This window comes from Euphorbia lathyris, chromosome 6 (assembly GCF_963576675.1).
Source record: "Euphorbia lathyris chromosome 6, ddEupLath1.1, whole genome shotgun sequence".
Lineage (NCBI taxonomy): Eukaryota > Viridiplantae > Streptophyta > Magnoliopsida > Malpighiales > Euphorbiaceae > Euphorbia > Euphorbia lathyris.
In genome coordinates, this window is record NC_088915.1 from 34,080,949 (window position 1) to 34,099,058 (window position 18,110).

Consider the following 18,110-nt stretch of genomic DNA (forward strand, 5'->3'; position numbering starts at 1 on the left):
AAAAAACAGAATTACTAGGCAATGGATAATCTAAGTAATAAAGGCCTTCATGTTCTCTAGCCAAGCCAATCCTCTTCCCACTTGTTGTGTCCTGTATCACACACACAGACCCGGTTATCACGATGCATAATTTGCCAGTATCAAGTAGTTTACTAGTTGATATGAGGTTGTAATCAAAAGCAGGTATGCATAGAACATTGTGCAAAACAAGTTGCGGACTTAAGACCACAGTACCAATATGCTCTGCCCTAACCCTTTCACCGTTAGGCAGGTTTACCCAACATTTGTCTATTCTTGTGCATGAAGAATATAATTTTGTGTCACAAATGATGTGGTCCGTAGCCCCAGTGTCTATTATCCAACATGATGGGGCAAGATTAGGGTTCAGACGTTTACCAGAATTGTCTCCCTTGACAGAAGTGTTGACGTTGCTGCCTGAGGCTGGGGCCTTTCCTGAATGGCTCAGAGGCAATAAGGCAACAAGCGTCTGATACTGGTCTTTGGTTAGAGTGAACGATTCTGCGTTTGTCTGCCCACTGTCTTCTTCGCCCGAGTCCCCATGATCTCTGCCCTGATTAATTGCTGAGTTGGCCTTGGGTTGGTTAGTTCTGAAGGGACCTCCTTTGCTTCTATTTCCATAGTTTGGTGGGTAACCATGTTTTTTGAAGCAAATATCTTCAGTATGTCCTGTATTTCCACAAAAAGTGCACAAGGATGTATTTTTGCCATTTTTCTTATTTGCATACCTCGGGTTGTTGCGGTTACCATTTTGTCTTCCTTGTGTGAAGCCTGCAAACGGACTTCCTTCATTTCCCTCTGTTTGCTTGACAGGTACAAAGCCAATCTGCCGTTCATATTGAATGGATAAGGCGTAAACTTTGTTGAGCGATGGCAAGGGCTCCATGAGGAGTATCTGAGAGCATATGGTGGAATAGGATTCATTCAATCCTTGTAGGAATGTGATCACTTGATCCACGTCCTGTTGATCCCTCAAGGTTTTGAACGCGCCGCAGCCACACACCGTCCGACAGGTACATTGTGGCATAGGTCGTAGGTTCAGTAGCTCGTCATAGAGTATTTTTAGATTGGTGTAATACTCAGTGACACTTGTGTTACCTTGTTTCAGGCTGTGGATTTCTCGTCGAAGCTCCATAATTCTTAAGGAGTCTGCCTGGGCAAAGCGCTCCTTCAGATCCGCCCATATCTGCTCTGCCTTCTCCAGCCACATGACACTACGGGCAATGGATGGTGCGATGGCATGGTTTATCCATGAGATAACCATGTTGTTGCATCTCTCCCATTGATTGTACATCGGATCATCCAAAGGTGGCGCCTTGATAGTTCCATCCACAAAGGCAAACTTATTTTTGGACATAAGAGCAACCTTAACGGCCCGAGACCATTGGTGGTAGTTAGGCCCGGAGAGTTCTTGTGAGACGAGGGACAACGCCAGAGTTTCATTCGGCGGAAGATGGTAGGGGCTGCCGGTATTGATTATGGGAACAACCATTGAAGTCTACTCAAGGATAAACTTCAGTTTCTCTCTGATACCATATGAATTGAATGAGGTAATTTTAACATTAATCCTTGAATTCTCATTAAAAACAAAGTTCCTAACTATTGCATTTTATATTCTAATGTTTAGGGTGCCCATCAAGTAAACTTGGTAGCTAAGAAAAGAGGATAACAAGTGTTCTAATTTGGACCATTGATCTTAAGGTTTTAAGATTAATGGTGGAGATGCATCTGTGGAGTAATCATGTGTGCCAGGGAGCATACTGTGTTGGTGAAGCTCTTCTAGAATATACCACAGACTTGGGAATGACGAAACTGCCCTTGCTCTATGCGAAAAGACGCATGTGCCCCCTGGATATTTGACCTTTGTGCATTCGGAAGACTTAAAGTCCTTCCATTCTCCTGTACTTGTGCATTTACTTTCTTTTCTGTTTACAAGAAGAAACCCAAACGTTTCTCCCTCTTCTTCTCTCTCAAACTCGAGAGCTTGTTTCTTCCTACTGTAATCTGCAATTCTTTATTCAAATCTTCAATAGATCCCCATGCACACAGTAAATTTTCTCCAATATATAATATGTCCATATTATAGACTTTCAATGAAACTTGCCATAATAATGGCTCATTTTTAGTCAAGCCCGTATTGCTTAGGACCACATTGTTTACTTTTATCTTTTTATTTGTTTTCTACTTATAATTTCTTACAACATTATCTGGTTGTCGTTAGCAATAATGTGTTTTTTGTTGTATATATATCTCTCTTTCTTTTACACTTGTTTGTACACATTCCATAAACCACTTAGCTGTAAGTCTTCTAGGCAGAAAATGGAGGAAGCAAAGGCTAGTGGAAAAGATGGAAGATGGTCTCTTCAAGGAATGACTGCTCTTGTTACTGGCGGCACTAAAGGACTCGGGTCTTTTCTCTTCTTTCTTTTATTTATTACTATACTCCTAATTCATATAACAATTTGTTTTGTTTTGTTTTGTTTTGTAACTATCTTATCTTAACTATATTTTCTTAAATCACATAAAGATTCAAAGTAGTCAATCATTTTGAGATCCATATTGTCATGTCTAATAATAAAAGTTATCCCTTTTAATTTAAATGGTTTGTTGACATGATATAGGTATGCCATTGTGGAAGAACTAGCAGGGCTTGGAGCAACGATCTACACCTGCTCTAGAAATGAAACCGAGCTTAACATTTGTTTAAATGAATGGAAGATGAAAGGGTTTCAAGTCAGTGGTTCAGTCTGTGATGTAACCTCTAAACCTGCAAGACACAAACTCATGGAGAGGGTTTCTTCTGAGTTCAATGGCAAACTTAATATCCTTGTTAGATTCTTAATCTTCTCTTCTCTTTCAACTTATTAATTTGTTTGCTAACTCACTATTTTTATTTGTTGAAATTAGATAAACAATGTAGGGGTTAACATATGCAAGCCAACTCTGGACTTCACATCTGAAGAGTACTCATTTGTGATGTCAACAAATCTTGAATCTGCTTATCACTTGTCACAACTTGGACATCCTCTTCTCAAAGCTTCTGGTGCAGGAAGCATTGTTTTCATGGGTTCCTCAGCCGGCCTCGTCTCCTTATCTATCGGATCAATATACTCTGCCACAAAAGGTACAGATTTTATGCTCTAACCCTATCTATCCGAGTTAAAAGGAGAGGATTATTGTCTCACACATATATATATATATATATATCCGAGATGCAGGGGCAATGGTTCAGCTGACAAAGAATCTGGCATGTGAGTGGGCTAAGGATAACATCAGGACTAATTGTGTTGCACCTTGGTTCATCAAAACACCCCTTACTGATCCTGTAATAAACTTCATCCCTCACAAACTAACCTAGCTAATATACTTGTGTTTTGTTTAAATAATTTGGGGTTTAAGGTTAATTAGTTGCATTGCATTGCAGTACTTTGCGACAGACAAGTTTCCGGAGGCAGTAATAGCTCAAAATCCGATGGGACGAGCAGGAAACCCAGAGGAGGCATCAGCACTGGTTGCATTCTTATGTCTACCAGCAGCCTCTTATATAAATGGCCAAACAATTGCTGTTGATGGTGCTTCTACTGTTAATGCCTTCTGTTTCAACTGGAATTAAACAATAAAAGACCTTCCTTCCTCACTCTTCACTTATTGAATAAGAGCGTTGAGTTCCTATCTTCACTTAAGAAATGAATCATATAAATAAAAATTTCTGTATTATGTGCTAGTGAGGAGCAGGAAGGAATTATAATTGTATTTATTTCAGTAATACATTTTTAATGGAATAAGTGATTAAGCTGCCGATTCATGTTAGCTTATATTTGAGTGATATAGCTTGGTTAGCAGTAAACCATCTTTCTTATGGTGCGGATTAGAGAGGATTAAAGAGTTTTGAAAGTGTGCATATCCCTAAAGAAAAAAATAAAAACAGAAGTTGTAGGGCCGTGACAACCAATTGCTACGAGATAGTGCGACCTAGGGACTATTTTACAAGTTGCTTTTAACTTCAGTTAGCGGGAGAAATAAATTGGTCGCTAAGCCGTTGGTAATCAAAATATTTGCCATAGAACAGAATTCCAGTGGCAAAGGTCGCTTTTAGCATTTAGCGACCATTCTTGCAGCGAATTTTGACGTGAATTTTGATTCAGGTTAAACATTACACTACTTACCTACGGATTACTACAATTAGATACTATTATATTTGTCAATAACTTATTATTATTCGTTTTTTTTTTTAACTAAACTTCATTAATATATAAATAATAAATGAACGGATTCAAAATTGATACTCATGTAAATTAACACAACGTGGTCAACTCATCAAATTTTAACAATCCAAGTCAATTTCCAAATTGTAAAAAAAAAAAAAACTATAAAGAAGTAACATGACAAGAATATGAGTATTGCTTTACAAGGAAACAAAAAATTTATATAGTGTTTTGCTAGGGAAAAAAAATTAGGCTTAATACATGATTGGTCCCTTGAACTTTTAAAGTGTCGCAATAGTCTATTTAACTTGCATAAAATGTCCATTTAGTCCATTGAATTTGCATAAAATGTAATCAATTGATCACTCGGTTGTAAGAAAAGTAAATTAAATACGGAAAATGTATTCCACACATCTTAGAATGTTATTACATAACTAAAAAATAGATTAAAAAAGAAGTTATTACTTGTTCAACTATAAAACTTGTCTTCGTTATTATTAAAACCGTATACTTTCGATTTTGGTTGTTTTACTTTTTTAAGACGTGTGCAATACATCTTCCGCATTTAACTTATTTTTTACAACCGAGTAATCAATTGATTATATTTTTTACAAATTTTGAAGACTAAATGAATATTTTATGTAAGTTGAAGAGGCTGTTAAGATACTTTAAAAGTTCAAATGGTCAATCAAACTTTTTGAATAAGTACAGAGACGCAGTGGCAAAATAATGCATTAAGCCAAAAAAATTATATAGTATTTCTAATCCTTGGCCACATGCTAACATATATTTTTTTCCAATTGGACCAATTTGTAGATCTTATGATAACAAAATATCCAATAATCCTCTCACACAAAACAAGGAAAATCACTATAGGATGACATGCAAATATGCAATGTGGGCCATGATAAATGAATTAATAATAGAGTGATATGATTACTCTGAGTAATAGAATTCCAATGGCGGCTAATTGACTCTAAGTAATAGTGATTCTATGACGGCTGAAATCATTTTTATTCTAGATGAGATAGAAAAAAATTAAGAAATATACTGCTATTTCTCACTTTCATGTTTAAGTTAAGAGTTTAAAAAGGTCAAATCACTTTCAACGTTAAACAATTAAACAAAAAATTATAATAGATATTTATTTGTAACTCAGACTATAATGTCACGTCCTGTTAGTAGTAGGATGTTTGTTAGAGATATACGATTGATTTTTGATATGGAAGGAAAGAGCATATTTTATTGAAATATGATGTGCAGTTTTATACTGCTAAAACACAACTACAAGAGAGTAAAAAAAAGCCTAAAAAGTAGCATAAAAATCTTCATAAAAAACAGCAAGAAAATCAGAACTGATAAACAAGAGAATCAGAACTGATATATGACTATTTCAAATTAAAAATAATCTACAGCAATAAGTCACAGAAATCAACACTCCTCCTTCACTTGATAGCTGCATATTCCAAGCTTCTGACTGAGATATTCAAATCTTTCTTTAGGAAGTGGTTTTGTTATAAAATCAGCTCACGTAATGTATCAACTTCACCTCTCCTTGTTCTTGCATCTCTCTTAGAAAGTACAACTTTATCATGAAATGCTTTGTCTTCCTATGAAACACTGGATTTTTAGCAATCGAAATTGCAGCTTGATTATCAACAAGGATCAGTGTGCTATCTTTCTGCTCCATATTCAAGTCAATCATGAGTTTTCTGAGCCAAAGAGCTTGATTTGCTGCTGAAATAGCTGCCACATATTTTGCTTCCTCTGTTGACTGTGCTATGACTTCTTGCTTCTTTGAACGCCATGAAAAAACTCCAGAACCAAAACTGAAACAGTATCCTGAAGTGCTTCTCATGTCATCAACACTTCCAGCCCAATCACTATCATAGTAGCCATAGAGACTAAAGTTTCCATGAAGACTGAAATTGTTTACATGTATGAACTTAACACCATAGCCAACTGTGCCCTTGACATATCTGAGGATCCTTTTGGCAGCTTTAAAATGAATTTCACTAGCACAATGCATGTATCTTGACAACAAACTTACTGCATACGTAATGTCGGGCCTGGTTGCCGTCAAATACATCAGACATCCAATTAAGATTCTGTACAATTTTTCATCAACTTTGTCAGCTCCATCTTCTCTGCTGAATTTTTCATTGTGATTCATTGGAGTTGCAGTTGCCTTGCAATTCTCCATCTTGAATTTCCTCAGAATTTCCTTTGCATACTTTTCTTGGCATACAAAAGTTTCACCATTATTTTGATGCACCTGCATACCTAGGAAAAATGTCATTTTTCCTAGATCAGTCATTTCAAAAACCTATTTCATTCTTTCTTTAAATTCCTCAATCAGCTCCTTTGATCCTCCTGTAATCAATAAATCATCAACATACAAGGAGACAACAAGTATTTCATGACCAATCTTCTTTACATATAAAGTGAACTCACTTAGACTCTTTTCAAAGCCTACGCTGATCAAGTGTGCATCAATTCTACTGTACCAAGACCTAGGGGCTTGTTTTAAGCCATACAAGGCTTTCTTCAAGTGATAAACTTTCTCCTCTTGTCCTTGAACAAAGAATCCCTCTAGTTGCTCCACAAATATTTCTTCTTCCAAGTATCCATTTAAAAAAGCCGATTTTACATCCATTTGATGTACAACCCAGCCCTTTTGTGCAGTAAGAGCTAATAACATCCTTATAGTATCCAGCCTAGCGACTGGAGCAAAAGTTTCAGAGAAGTCTACCCCGAACATCTGAGCGTAACCCTTCACAACGAGCCTCGCTTTATATTTGTTGATAGAACCATCAGCATTAAGTTTGGTTCTACACACCCACTTGACTCCTATTGCTTTCTTATCTTTTGGTTTCTCCACTAACTCCCAGGTCTGGTTTTTTTTCAATCATATTCAGCTCCTCCTTCATTGCAATTAACCATTTCGAGTCAGTAGCAGCTTCTTTGTAATTTGTAGGTTCCATAACAGCAACACTACATCTTTCATAAATATCTGAGAGTGATCTGGTTCCTCTGACTGGCTGGTCATCAATATCATCTTCACTCTCCTCCTCAAACTCAATTGGCTTCTCTTCTTTGCTCCAATTTTCTATCTCAAAGAAATGCACATCTCTGCTGATAATAACTTTATTGCTTTGTGGCAAGAAAACTCTATAGGCTTTTGATGTTAAACTGTAGCCTACAAAGATTCCTGGTTCCGCCTTTTTATCAAGTTTGTCTCTCTTAACCTGAGGAATGTAACAGAAACACAAACAACCAAAAACTTTCAAGTGCAACATCTTTGGCTTGAAACCATACCAGGCCTCAAATGGAGTTTTTTCTGAAATGGCTTTAGATGGCAATCTGTTCAGCAAAAAAACTGCAGTGCTTGCTGCCTTTGCCCAGAATTTCTTTTGGAAGATCTTTGTCATGAAGCAAGCATCTCGTCATCTCTAAGATTGTTCTATTTTTTGCGCTCCACAACCCCGTTTTTTTGTGGGGTGTAAGGAGCTGTAAATTGATGTTCTACACCTGCATCTTCATAAAATTTGCTGAACTTTTTTGATGTATATTCCGTTCCATTATCAGAATGTAATATCTGCAATTTTATGCCACTTTGAGTTTCCACCCAAGTTTTGAACTTGAAAAAGATGTCAGCAGCCTCAGCTTTAACTTTCATAAAATAAATCCAGCACATCCTTGTATAATCATCAATGAAAGCAATATAATACTTACTACCATTCAAAGATGGTGTTGGTAGAGGTCCTCCAACATCTGTATGCACCAATTGCAGCTTACTCGATGCTCTCCAAGACTTGCCTACTGGGAAAGGCAACCTTATTTGTTTGCTGTATTGACAAGCAACACATTCAGATAATTCTTCTTCTAATTTAGGTAGCCCTTATACAAGATTATGTCTTTTCAAATAAAGCAGAGCATTATGGTGGAAATGCCCCAACCTTTTATGCCAAAGCATTGTATTGTCTTCAACCTTGTGCACAGCAATTTGTTCTTCTCCAATCAAATTCAAAGCAAAGCTCTTACCTTTCATTTGAATTCTGAACAGCTCTACTCCATTTGAATCTTTAATCAAGCAACTTTTCTCTTCAAAGAGAACTTTACAGCCTCTCTCCAATAACTGACCAACACTCAATAAGTTTTGATCAATTTCAGGAACATAAAGAACATCTGAAATTAGTTTCAAACCTGTGCAGCCTTTGATTGCTACGGTTCCCTTTCCTGCTACAGATATTTTCTCTCCATTTCCGATTCTGACTTTAGTAGTGTAGTTTGTATCAAGTTCTCTAAACAAATCTCGATCATAAGTCATGTGGTTCGTACAACCACTATCAATCAGCCAACTTTCTGCTAAGCTTGAAGTAGTAAGACATGATACTACGAAAAGCTCTTCTTCATCAATTTGTTCAATAACAGCTTTTGCTTTCCCTTGTTGTTGCGAAGACTTATAGATTTTCTCCACATGTCCTAATTGTCCACACTTGTTGCATGTTACATCTGGCCTCCACCAACAGTACTTCTGCAGATGATTTGTTTTCTTACAATTAGGACATGGTGGAAAATTCTGAAAGTTTTTGTTACCACTGCTGGTATTGTTGCTGCTCGAGTTTCCTGCCTTGAAGTTCATGTTCTTCTTGTTCTTGCCACCAAAATTGTTTTGAGTTTTGGCCAGCAAAGCTCCTTCTACAGAACCTTCTTTCCTTATAAGCCTTCTCAGTTCTTGTGCCTGGAGTGCACTCAATAATTCCATCAATGTGATGTTTGTTAGATCTCTTGAGTTTTCAAGAGAACTGATAGTTGCTTCAAATTTCTCTGGAATGGTAACAAGAATTTTTTGAATAATTCTTGAATCAGAGAAATCAGTACCGAGGAGTTTCACTTTATTGGCAATGCCAAGAAGCTTATCTGCATACTCCTGGATGGTCTCCGTCTCCTTCATCTTTTGTAATTCGAATTCCCGAATCAGGTTGATAGCTTGCATCCTTTTGATCTTCTCACTTCCTTCATATTCTTTCTTCAAAAAATCCCAAATCTCCTTTGCAGTTTTTAATGTCATTATTCTGTTAAAAATAACAGATGAGACAGCAGTGAACAAAATCGATCTGGACTTCGATTTTCTGAGCTTCTTCTCTTTATGAGCTTTTATTTGAGCCATTGTTGGATTTTCAGATAAATCAGGAACTTCGTAAAAATTCTCCACAGCTTCCCATAAATCATGGGCATCGAGGCAGGCTTCCATCTTCACAGCCCACATTTGATAATTGGTTCCGTCAAATAACGGAGGTGACACCGAAGAAGAGAAAGAAAAATCTGAATCCATCTTTTGTGTTTGTGTTTGTGGTTGTGTTTTTGGTTGAATTTTGCTTTTTTAAGGTTTTTGAATTTTGAACTCACAGATCCCTTTAAATCAATAATGCTTTGATACCAATCTGTTAGAATTGCAGAGATATACGATTGATTTTTGATATGTAAGGGAAGAGCATATTTTATTGAAATAGGATGTGCAGTTTTATACTGCTAAAACACAACTACAAGAGAGTAAAAAAAGCCTAAAAAGTAGCATAAAAATCTTCCTTAAAAACAGCAAGAAAATCAGAACTGATAAACAAGAGAATCAGAACTTATATATGACTATTTCAAATTAAAAATAATCTGCAGCAATAAGTCATAAAAATCAACAATGTTACGGACAAATCCGATAGTCAGTAGCGCCCTAGCTTGTTTTGAGGACAAATATCGACTCCTAAATAAATAATATAATTTAGGCAGTTTATAATATGTCTAAACTTGAATCTTGAATTCTAGGTGTAGTTTAAGGGTCCTACTCTAAAATGGATTCGAAAGACATCTTATTAGTCCACATGTCTTGGTGGTTATTTACTCCAATACGATCTGAGTTGAAGGCTCTCCTTGGAACGTACGATCATTCTTGCTTCAAATAAAGCCACATGTATATATGATATATCCATATGATATCATATGACCCTTCCCCTTCGGTTTCGAAAGCTCTTTAGGGCTTCGGTCATTACTGATTCATTCAACCTTTTGAAACTCTGGTGAAAGGTTCGGTACGCTACCCATGTTGGGTTTTAAGCACTCCTACTAACATGATGTCGTGTTCTTTACGATGCACCTGCTTCTCCCTTTTGCTTAGTAGGTGAGACGTCTTGTCACGCTTCTTCAGAATGATGTCACCCATATGAAACATGTTTGTTACATTCCATAGGTGTCATATCCGTTGATTATCATTCCCACAAGAAGCGTGACATGCGTCCACGGGCTCCCTACTTAGAAGTAAATATGCGAAAAAGTTTCTGTGAGTTTCAAGAAGTGTGGCCACCCTATATCACCCCTAAAGACATCACTTCACCATCCCTTTAGCTAACTCTATAAAAAAGAGACCCAAAACAACACATTCTCCTCTTCCTGACTCTGTACATTTCTTCTCAAGCTCTCATCTCTTTCAATCTTCCAAAGAACTGCAAGGTTGCTTCTTTCTTGATTTTTGCTTTGTTGTATCGAAGTTTTGAGAAGGAAGAACTCTCGCAACTCAAAGACCCTTATTATTGTTGATCAGACCTCCTCTAGTGACTCTGGGATATGGCTCCTAAGAAACGAGACTAGAAGAATACTAACAAAGGCAAAAAAAATGGTTATCGAAAAGAAGTGATATTACGTAGATTTAGTAGCACCGTAAAGCGTCCCTGTGAGGCACCGTTGGGATCGGCCGGGGGCACTCCTATGCCTAAGTCTGTAAACTTCTTAAGAGAATAAACTGTAATGACAAAGCGAAGCTAAGAAGAGTGTGTAAGTGTACCTCTGTTGTCATGTTACAAAGGTATTTATACAGGTTTGAGTGATAACTGTAATAACCTTCTCTTAATGCTCTTTTAATGAAGAGTAATGCTCCTTTAATGCAGTCTAACTCTCTCCTCTAACCTCCAAGCTTTGGCAGGTTTTGAGATATCTTTAATGCTAGTTTAATGCTAGTGAGTTACGCCGTATAGTCATTCGTTTCTTCCAAAGGCGGATCGCCATATTAGGCGGATCCCTTCTTCCTCTTGCCGGGCGGATCTTTGTAAGAACCCGTGGCACGATACCGTATTTCCAACTATGAGCTGCATGGCGGATCATGAGTGGAACTTTACGAGACGACACCGTATTTCTCGTTATGCGCTATGTGGCGGATCGTAAGAAGGAATCCATGAGACGACACCGTATTTCTATTTGTACGCCATATACATCTTAGAGCCGGGCCTTTTTCCCTTTAAGCCCTTTTTGCGATTCCTCCATGTTACATGGCGAGTGTTATCAAGAAGCAAAACAGAGATGGTCGTACTCTAGTTGGTGAAATTGACTCAAGATTACCCAGAACTTGGCAAGATGGAGATGCATCTGCCTGATCCCAGCTAACGTATTGATGATGGCTATAACAATTATTGTCTTTGATTAATCCAAATGAAAAAAGAATAGAAAAATATCAAATTTCAAATAACAGAAATGAAGTGAAAGTTTGTGAAAGTGTATGGAACACTTAAACTAGAATGGAAAGAACAAAAATACACAAATATGGGGCATGTATTAGCAGTCTCCTTAAGATAGATTTCGTCGCTATTAACGATCGTCTCCTAGTATTCAACAGATTATACAAGCGAACTCTTATCATGTGTAAGGTGTTATTACCGGACGGAGAAGAAGAACAATTTGATCAAACCGAGATCAGAATAACTTCAAAGAGAAGATTCTAATTTTTTTGTTGCAGTATACCAAAACTGTCAGTTCGATTCTGAATAAATAGAACTCAAACAAACATGACTATTCACGAACAGAGATGAATGTTCAGGAACAAGGTGATTGTTGGAATTACAATTAATTTTAAAAAATTAATTTGTATTTATGAATAGAACTTAGCTCAAAGTATTTTAAGGATAAAAAAATAACAAACCAAAGAAAAAGTATGTCGGCCTAAGGGTCCCTATTTCAGTGCAGCATTCGCATCACCCACGATGGTTATTATGCTTGCATATTGATTAATGTGGAGTTGGTTGTTGATCTCCAATGATTGTTAAAAAAATTTAGCGATCTTCAACTTCGATAAAAAAAATCGAAGTTTCTTTTCTCACATATTCATATTGATCTTGCGATTTTTTATTTTCTTCATCAATTTACTGAATCTTTGGTTATTCCATTCATTAGTTTTTTTGAATCTTTGGTTATTTCGTTAAAATGTCGACTCCACAATCTGAAACTCTGATTACTCCGACCACTAGAGCATCTAATCTTCACAAAATCTGTCGAGCATCTACTATCTACATTCCGGCAAGAATCCGAGCTTAGTTCTTGTTGCTTAACGCCTTACCAGAGACAATTATCACTCGTGGAATAGTGAGTTTAAGAGAGCTTTACGTGCTAAAAATAAGATTTCCTTTCTTGATGGATCTCTTTATATGCCTAAGGAAGGAGATGTGAATCACGCCGTTTGGGAGCGATGTAATACTATGATTTTCTCCTAGATTAGTAGGTCTGTTGTGCCTTCAATTGCAAATAGCATTCAGTGGTCCGATAATCATAGTGATCCTTGCTTAATTTGGAAAAGCATTTTTCTCAAGGAGATTTGATCAAGATATCAGACTTGCAAGAGCAGATATATACCTTTATTCCAATAGTGACTGATTATTCCACTAAGCAAATGATGTTGTGGGAAGAATTGATCAACTTCAGGCCCTTATCAGTGTGTAAGTGTACACTTGCTTGTAAATGTGCTATTTTTTTAGAAAAAGCTAAAAAGTATAAAAAAGAAGATATGGTTATTCGTTTTTTGAAAGGGTTAAATGTGGAGTATGCTAGTGCAAAGTCTCAAATATTTCTTATGAAGCCTTTACCAGATCTTATTTATGTATTCTCTTTAGTCATTTAGTAAGAAAGACATAATCATACTTCTAGTTTGCAGTTAGAGTCTTTTATTAATCTTGCAAAGGGACAGTTTTATGATGCAAAGACTGGACCTAAATGTCTCCACTATGATAAGCCAGGGCACACTGTGGACCAATGTTATAGGCAGCATGTATTTCCTCCAAATTTTAAGTTTACCAAAGGCAAAATAATATAACTGGCAATGTGACTTTTGAGTCTTCTATGCTTGAAGAATCTCATGTGCAACATTTCTATAGATCAATCAGAGGGTGTCACTTTGACAAAGTACAATATGCTCGTTTGGTGGGACTCTTGGATACAAAGGACACAAGTTATAAGCATCCAAGACATGTCATTGGCAATGTTGTTTCAAGTAGTATTTTGCCTTCATTTCCATCTTTTATTAATAATGTTAACACTGTTAAAAATGACTTTATCTTGGACATTGGTGCGACATACCATATTAGTAATGATTTGACTTGTTTTATTGCTATACATGAAGTAAATAATGTGATAGTTAGATTGCCTAACAATTAGAAATTGAATGTTACTCAAATAGGCATTGTTAGGATGAATTCACAATTACTCTTGCATAGTGTCTTTTATATACCAAGTTTTAACTTAAATATTGTTTCTATTAGTCGTTTAGCTGAGCATTCTAAGCTTGTTTGTGTCTTTACTGATGATGCGTGTCTTATTCAGGACACTCATCTTCAGTAGACGATTGGTTCAGCTAGATTGAGCAATGGGTTGTATCTCTTAATTCGAGAGCTACTGAAGTTCCTTCTCTTAGTACTATTCTATTGTTTCCTCTTAATTGAATAACTCTAGTCCTTTTCCTGTAAAAGTTTTATGTCATTTTAGTTTAGGCCATTTTCCTTTTTCCAAATTAGATATGATAGGTATATCTTCTCTTTGTCTTCTAAATAACAAAGACGGTCATTTTGGTTGTGCAATTTGTCCTTTGGCAAAAATGAAGAGATTGTCTTTTCCTGTTAGTGTCACTCAAACTAGTTCTGTTTTTTACTTAATGCATTTGGATGTCGAGGGGCCTTTTAATACCGATTCCAATGTTGGTTATAAGTATTTCTTTATAATAATCGATGATTATAGTATATATACATGGATATATCTCTTGAAAACTAAAGTACAAGCAACAAAATGTATACATGGTTTTTATAACTATGTTTTAGTGCATTTTTCCAAATCAATTAAAATGTTTCATAGTGATAGTGCTCCTGAACTACAATTGATAGATTTATGTTTAGAAAAAGGGATCAATTCTCATATCCTTATACTCCATAACGGAATAGTGTTATGGAGAGGAAACATCAACACCTTCTTAGTGTGGCAAGGTCTTTGCGATTTCAATCTGGTTTACCATTAGTATTTTGGGCAGATTGTACCTTACATGCAACCTATCTTATTAATTTGTATCTTACTCCTGTTTTACAAAATCAATCTCCTCACAGTGTTTTGTATCAAGAATCACCTCATTGTGATACTCAAAAAGTTTTTGGTAGCTTAGTCTATATAGTTAATCTCAAAACTAGAAAAACCAAGTTTGATTCTCATGCAATCCCTTGTGTGCTTGTAGGTTATAAATCACAGGTTAAAAGGTTTAAAGTTTTTAATTTAAAAACCAACTCGTATACTGTGTCTCGAGATGTAAAATTTGTAGAACATATTTTTCCTTATAAGAATGCATGGCATTTTTTCTCAGATACTTCCGAAAATATTATAAGTAAGGATTTATTAGCTAGTTTGCTTTCCTTAGAAGAGCCATTTGTTTCATATTTACGGGTTGTTGCGGTACCAGTTCAGGTATAATCTTTAGTGCCTCCAGTTCAGGTACAATCTTCAGAGCTTATTAGAAATGTTTATACTACTAGTAATATTCTCCCTGATCTTACTTTAGAAACTGATATTCCTGATGTTGATGTTGAGTCTGTATTTGAAGTTGGTAATGATGCTACATGGTTTGTTGTGAATGATTTTAATGCAGGTCCTCAGGATATTACTTAGCATGTTTTAGATGTTACAAGATGTTACAAAATCAGATAGACTAAGAGTAAAACCATCCTATTTACAAGACTATCATTGCAATCAACTTAGTTCTATGTATTTAGTTGCACCTAAAGTTTCTGTTAAATATCCTTTGGACAATATTATTGGTTATAATAATATCTCAGATCAACATAGAAGTTATGTTATGAATTTAAATATCATACCAGAACCTAAGAATTATAAAGAAGCAATCAAGTATGATTGTTGGCAACAAGCTATGGACACTAAATTACAGGCCCTAAAGGTTACTAAGACTTGGGAATTAGTGCCTTTATCCCTAGGAGCAGTGCCTATAGGAAGTAGATGGGTGTTCAAAGTGAAGTTAAAGAGTGATGGTACATTTGAAGGGTATAAAGCAAGGTTAGTGGCAAAGGGCTATACACAAGTTGAGGGAATTGACTATAGAGATACTTTTTCCCATGTTGTCAAGCTAAGTACAATGCGTTTGTTATTAGCATTAGTTGTTATACAAGGATGGCCATTATTTCAATGAGATGTCAATAATGCATTTCTCCATAGCGAATTACAGGAAGAAGTTTATATGGAACCAACTCTAGGTTTAAAATTACCACGTCCTAATTTGGTTTGCAAATTGACTAAGTCACTTTATGGTTTAAAGCAAGCAAGTAGGCAGTGGTATGCACATTTGTTTGATTTTCTTTATCTTCATGGTTTTATACAATGTGCATCTGGCCATTCCATTTTTATTGAACATAATTAGCAATTGGTTAACGTTTTACTTGTATACGTGGATGATATAATCATGACAGACAATGATTTGTTGGAAATAAATTCTATTAAGCATGCTTTGGATCGTGAATTTAAGATTAAGGATTTGGGATCCTTAAAATATTTTTTTGGGTCTTGAAATAGATAGAACTAAAAAAGGGATACATATTTCACAACACATAAATTCTTTAGAATTGTTGCAAGATGCAGATTTACTGGCAGCTAAGCCAGTTGATACTCCAATGGAATCCACCTTGAGGCGTTCTAAAGATCAAGGTGAAGTTTTACATGATCCTACTGTTTATAGTAGGTTGATAAGTAGATTAATTTATCTGACCAATACTAGGCCAGATATAACATACTATGTCAATACATTAAGTCAATTTTTATCTAGGCCTACTAATGTTCATTATGTAGCTGCAAGAAGAGTGTTATTATACATCAAAAAGAATCCAGGACATGGTTTGTTTTACCCAACCAATTCAGAATTGGCATTAAAGGCTTTTTCAGATGTGGATTGGGCCACTTGTGTTGATACTAGAAGGTCAGTTACAAGGATGTGTGTTTAGGGAGATCCTTGATTAGTTGGAAAAGTAAAAAGCAAGTGAAAGTCTCCAGATCCTCGATAGAAGCAGAATATCGAGCTCTAGCTTCTGTTACAGTCGAGGTGCAATGGTTGATTTATCTTTTCCAATCTTTAAAAATCAGTCATAAGCAACCAATTCTGTTGTTCTGTGACAACCTTTCTGCTATATATTTGACAAGAAATTCCACTTTTCATGAGCACACCAAGCACATAGAATTAGATTGCCATTTTGTCAGGAAAAGCACAAGGCAGGCCTAGTTCATCCTCTTGCTATCTCAACTACTTATCAGATTACAGATGTCTTTACAAAGGCTTTACCATCTAAATTATTTAATTTCTTTGTAAGAAAACTTGGAGTCCTTACTATATGTACTCCAGCTTGAGGGGAGGTAATAGAATAAGTTAGATTAGTAATGGGTGTAAAATTGTAATTAAACATTATGTAGTCAAGATTAGTTAGTTATTAGTATAAATAGGTAGTCGTTGTAGGGTTAAATTAATTTTTGGATTTTCTTCTTCCTTTGTTATACACGGTCTTTTCTTTGTAAGGTTTTCTTCTTTTTCCTTAAACAGATTCATTCATTCTTCTTCAATCAACTTTTTGTCAATCTTATTAAATACAGTCTCGGTTCCTTCAATTCTTAAAAATATTAGTTCTGCATTGGGAGAACTTTCTCCTGAAGGAATACGGGATACGGTGTCAGGAAAAATGGTGGTAGTAACAGTGGTGACTTATCTTCTTCTTCCGATATAGACAAGGCAATCCAAACAAATGACATTCGGACTCTCACTATATAGCAGGCCCCCAAATTTAATAATTTGACATCAGCAGTTGAGGTGCGATTTGAAGTTCCCAAAGGGAATGATTCTCTGGACATTATTATTACGATAAAGAATGGGGATTCCTTAGACGAGCTCCCCTCCTGTGGATTATCGTGAGAATGCAATTCTTTTGGAGGTTTTAGGAGGACAAACTGAGAAGTAAGTTGCTTGGGCAAATGAGATGGACGATCAGAGCAACTGCGAGTGCAGACTTTTCCAATCCTCGTGATGAAATTATGTTGTCTTTGCTCGGTATGTTGCAGGTGGATCTCATGTCGTGTCGTACGGAATCATGAACTGGAACCCAATGAGGAAAGCAAGAAATGGCTCATTGTCTTAGTAGTCCGGAAATGTGGAAAAACCGAATAACATAAAACAGACTGACTTCAAACTCCCAATAAACTAAAACATGAGCTTCTGATATCTATCCATTTTTTATTAGCATTTTAATCATTTCTATTATTTCTATCAGGGAAAAGCATAAAAATAAACATTGTGGTTACACTCATTTTCGAACAACACTCATGTGGTTTAAAAGTTTGCAAAGTGGTACCATGTACTTCATTCCGTTAGCAAACACATACCAAATTGACTAACAGTGTTAAAAGTCAAAGGAAAAAGAGTTAATTTGGTCCTTATATTTATTTATTTTTATAAATTAACCTCATTATTATCTAATTATCACAAACAAATCCCAAAATAAAAAATAAAAATCAAATACACCATCTTCTCCATCAATCTTTAATTTTTTT

The 18,110-nt window shown here is 35.9% G+C and overlaps 1 protein-coding gene across 1 annotated transcript; it reads left to right on the top strand.

The window, feature by feature from the left end:
* Window positions 1–2,192: 2,192 nt before the first annotated feature.
* Window positions 2,193–3,828, top strand: LOC136232811 (tropinone reductase homolog At5g06060-like). The gene is made up of 5 exons (XM_066022234.1): window positions 2,193–2,426; window positions 2,640–2,847; window positions 2,926–3,142; window positions 3,237–3,343; window positions 3,443–3,828. Exons 1-5 carry the CDS (start codon window positions 2,245–2,247, stop codon window positions 3,629–3,631), a joined length of 903 nt encoding a protein of 300 aa, XP_065878306.1. The 5' UTR covers window positions 2,193–2,244; the 3' UTR covers window positions 3,632–3,828.
* Window positions 3,829–18,110: the final 14,282 nt, after the last annotated feature.

Bases quoted from the DNA above. Each gene is read 5' to 3' on its own strand.
- LOC136232811 (XM_066022234.1), top strand. From the start codon at position 2,245: ATGTGTTTTTTGTTGTATATATATCTCTCTTTCTTTTACACTTGTTTG. The intron at 2,848-2,925 runs GTTAGATTCTTA...TGTTGAAATTAG, and splicing joins ATGGCAAACTTAATATCCTT to ATAAACAATGTAGGGGTTAA. The intron at 3,143-3,236 runs GTACAGATTTTA...TCCGAGATGCAG, and splicing joins AATATACTCTGCCACAAAAG to GGGCAATGGTTCAGCTGACA.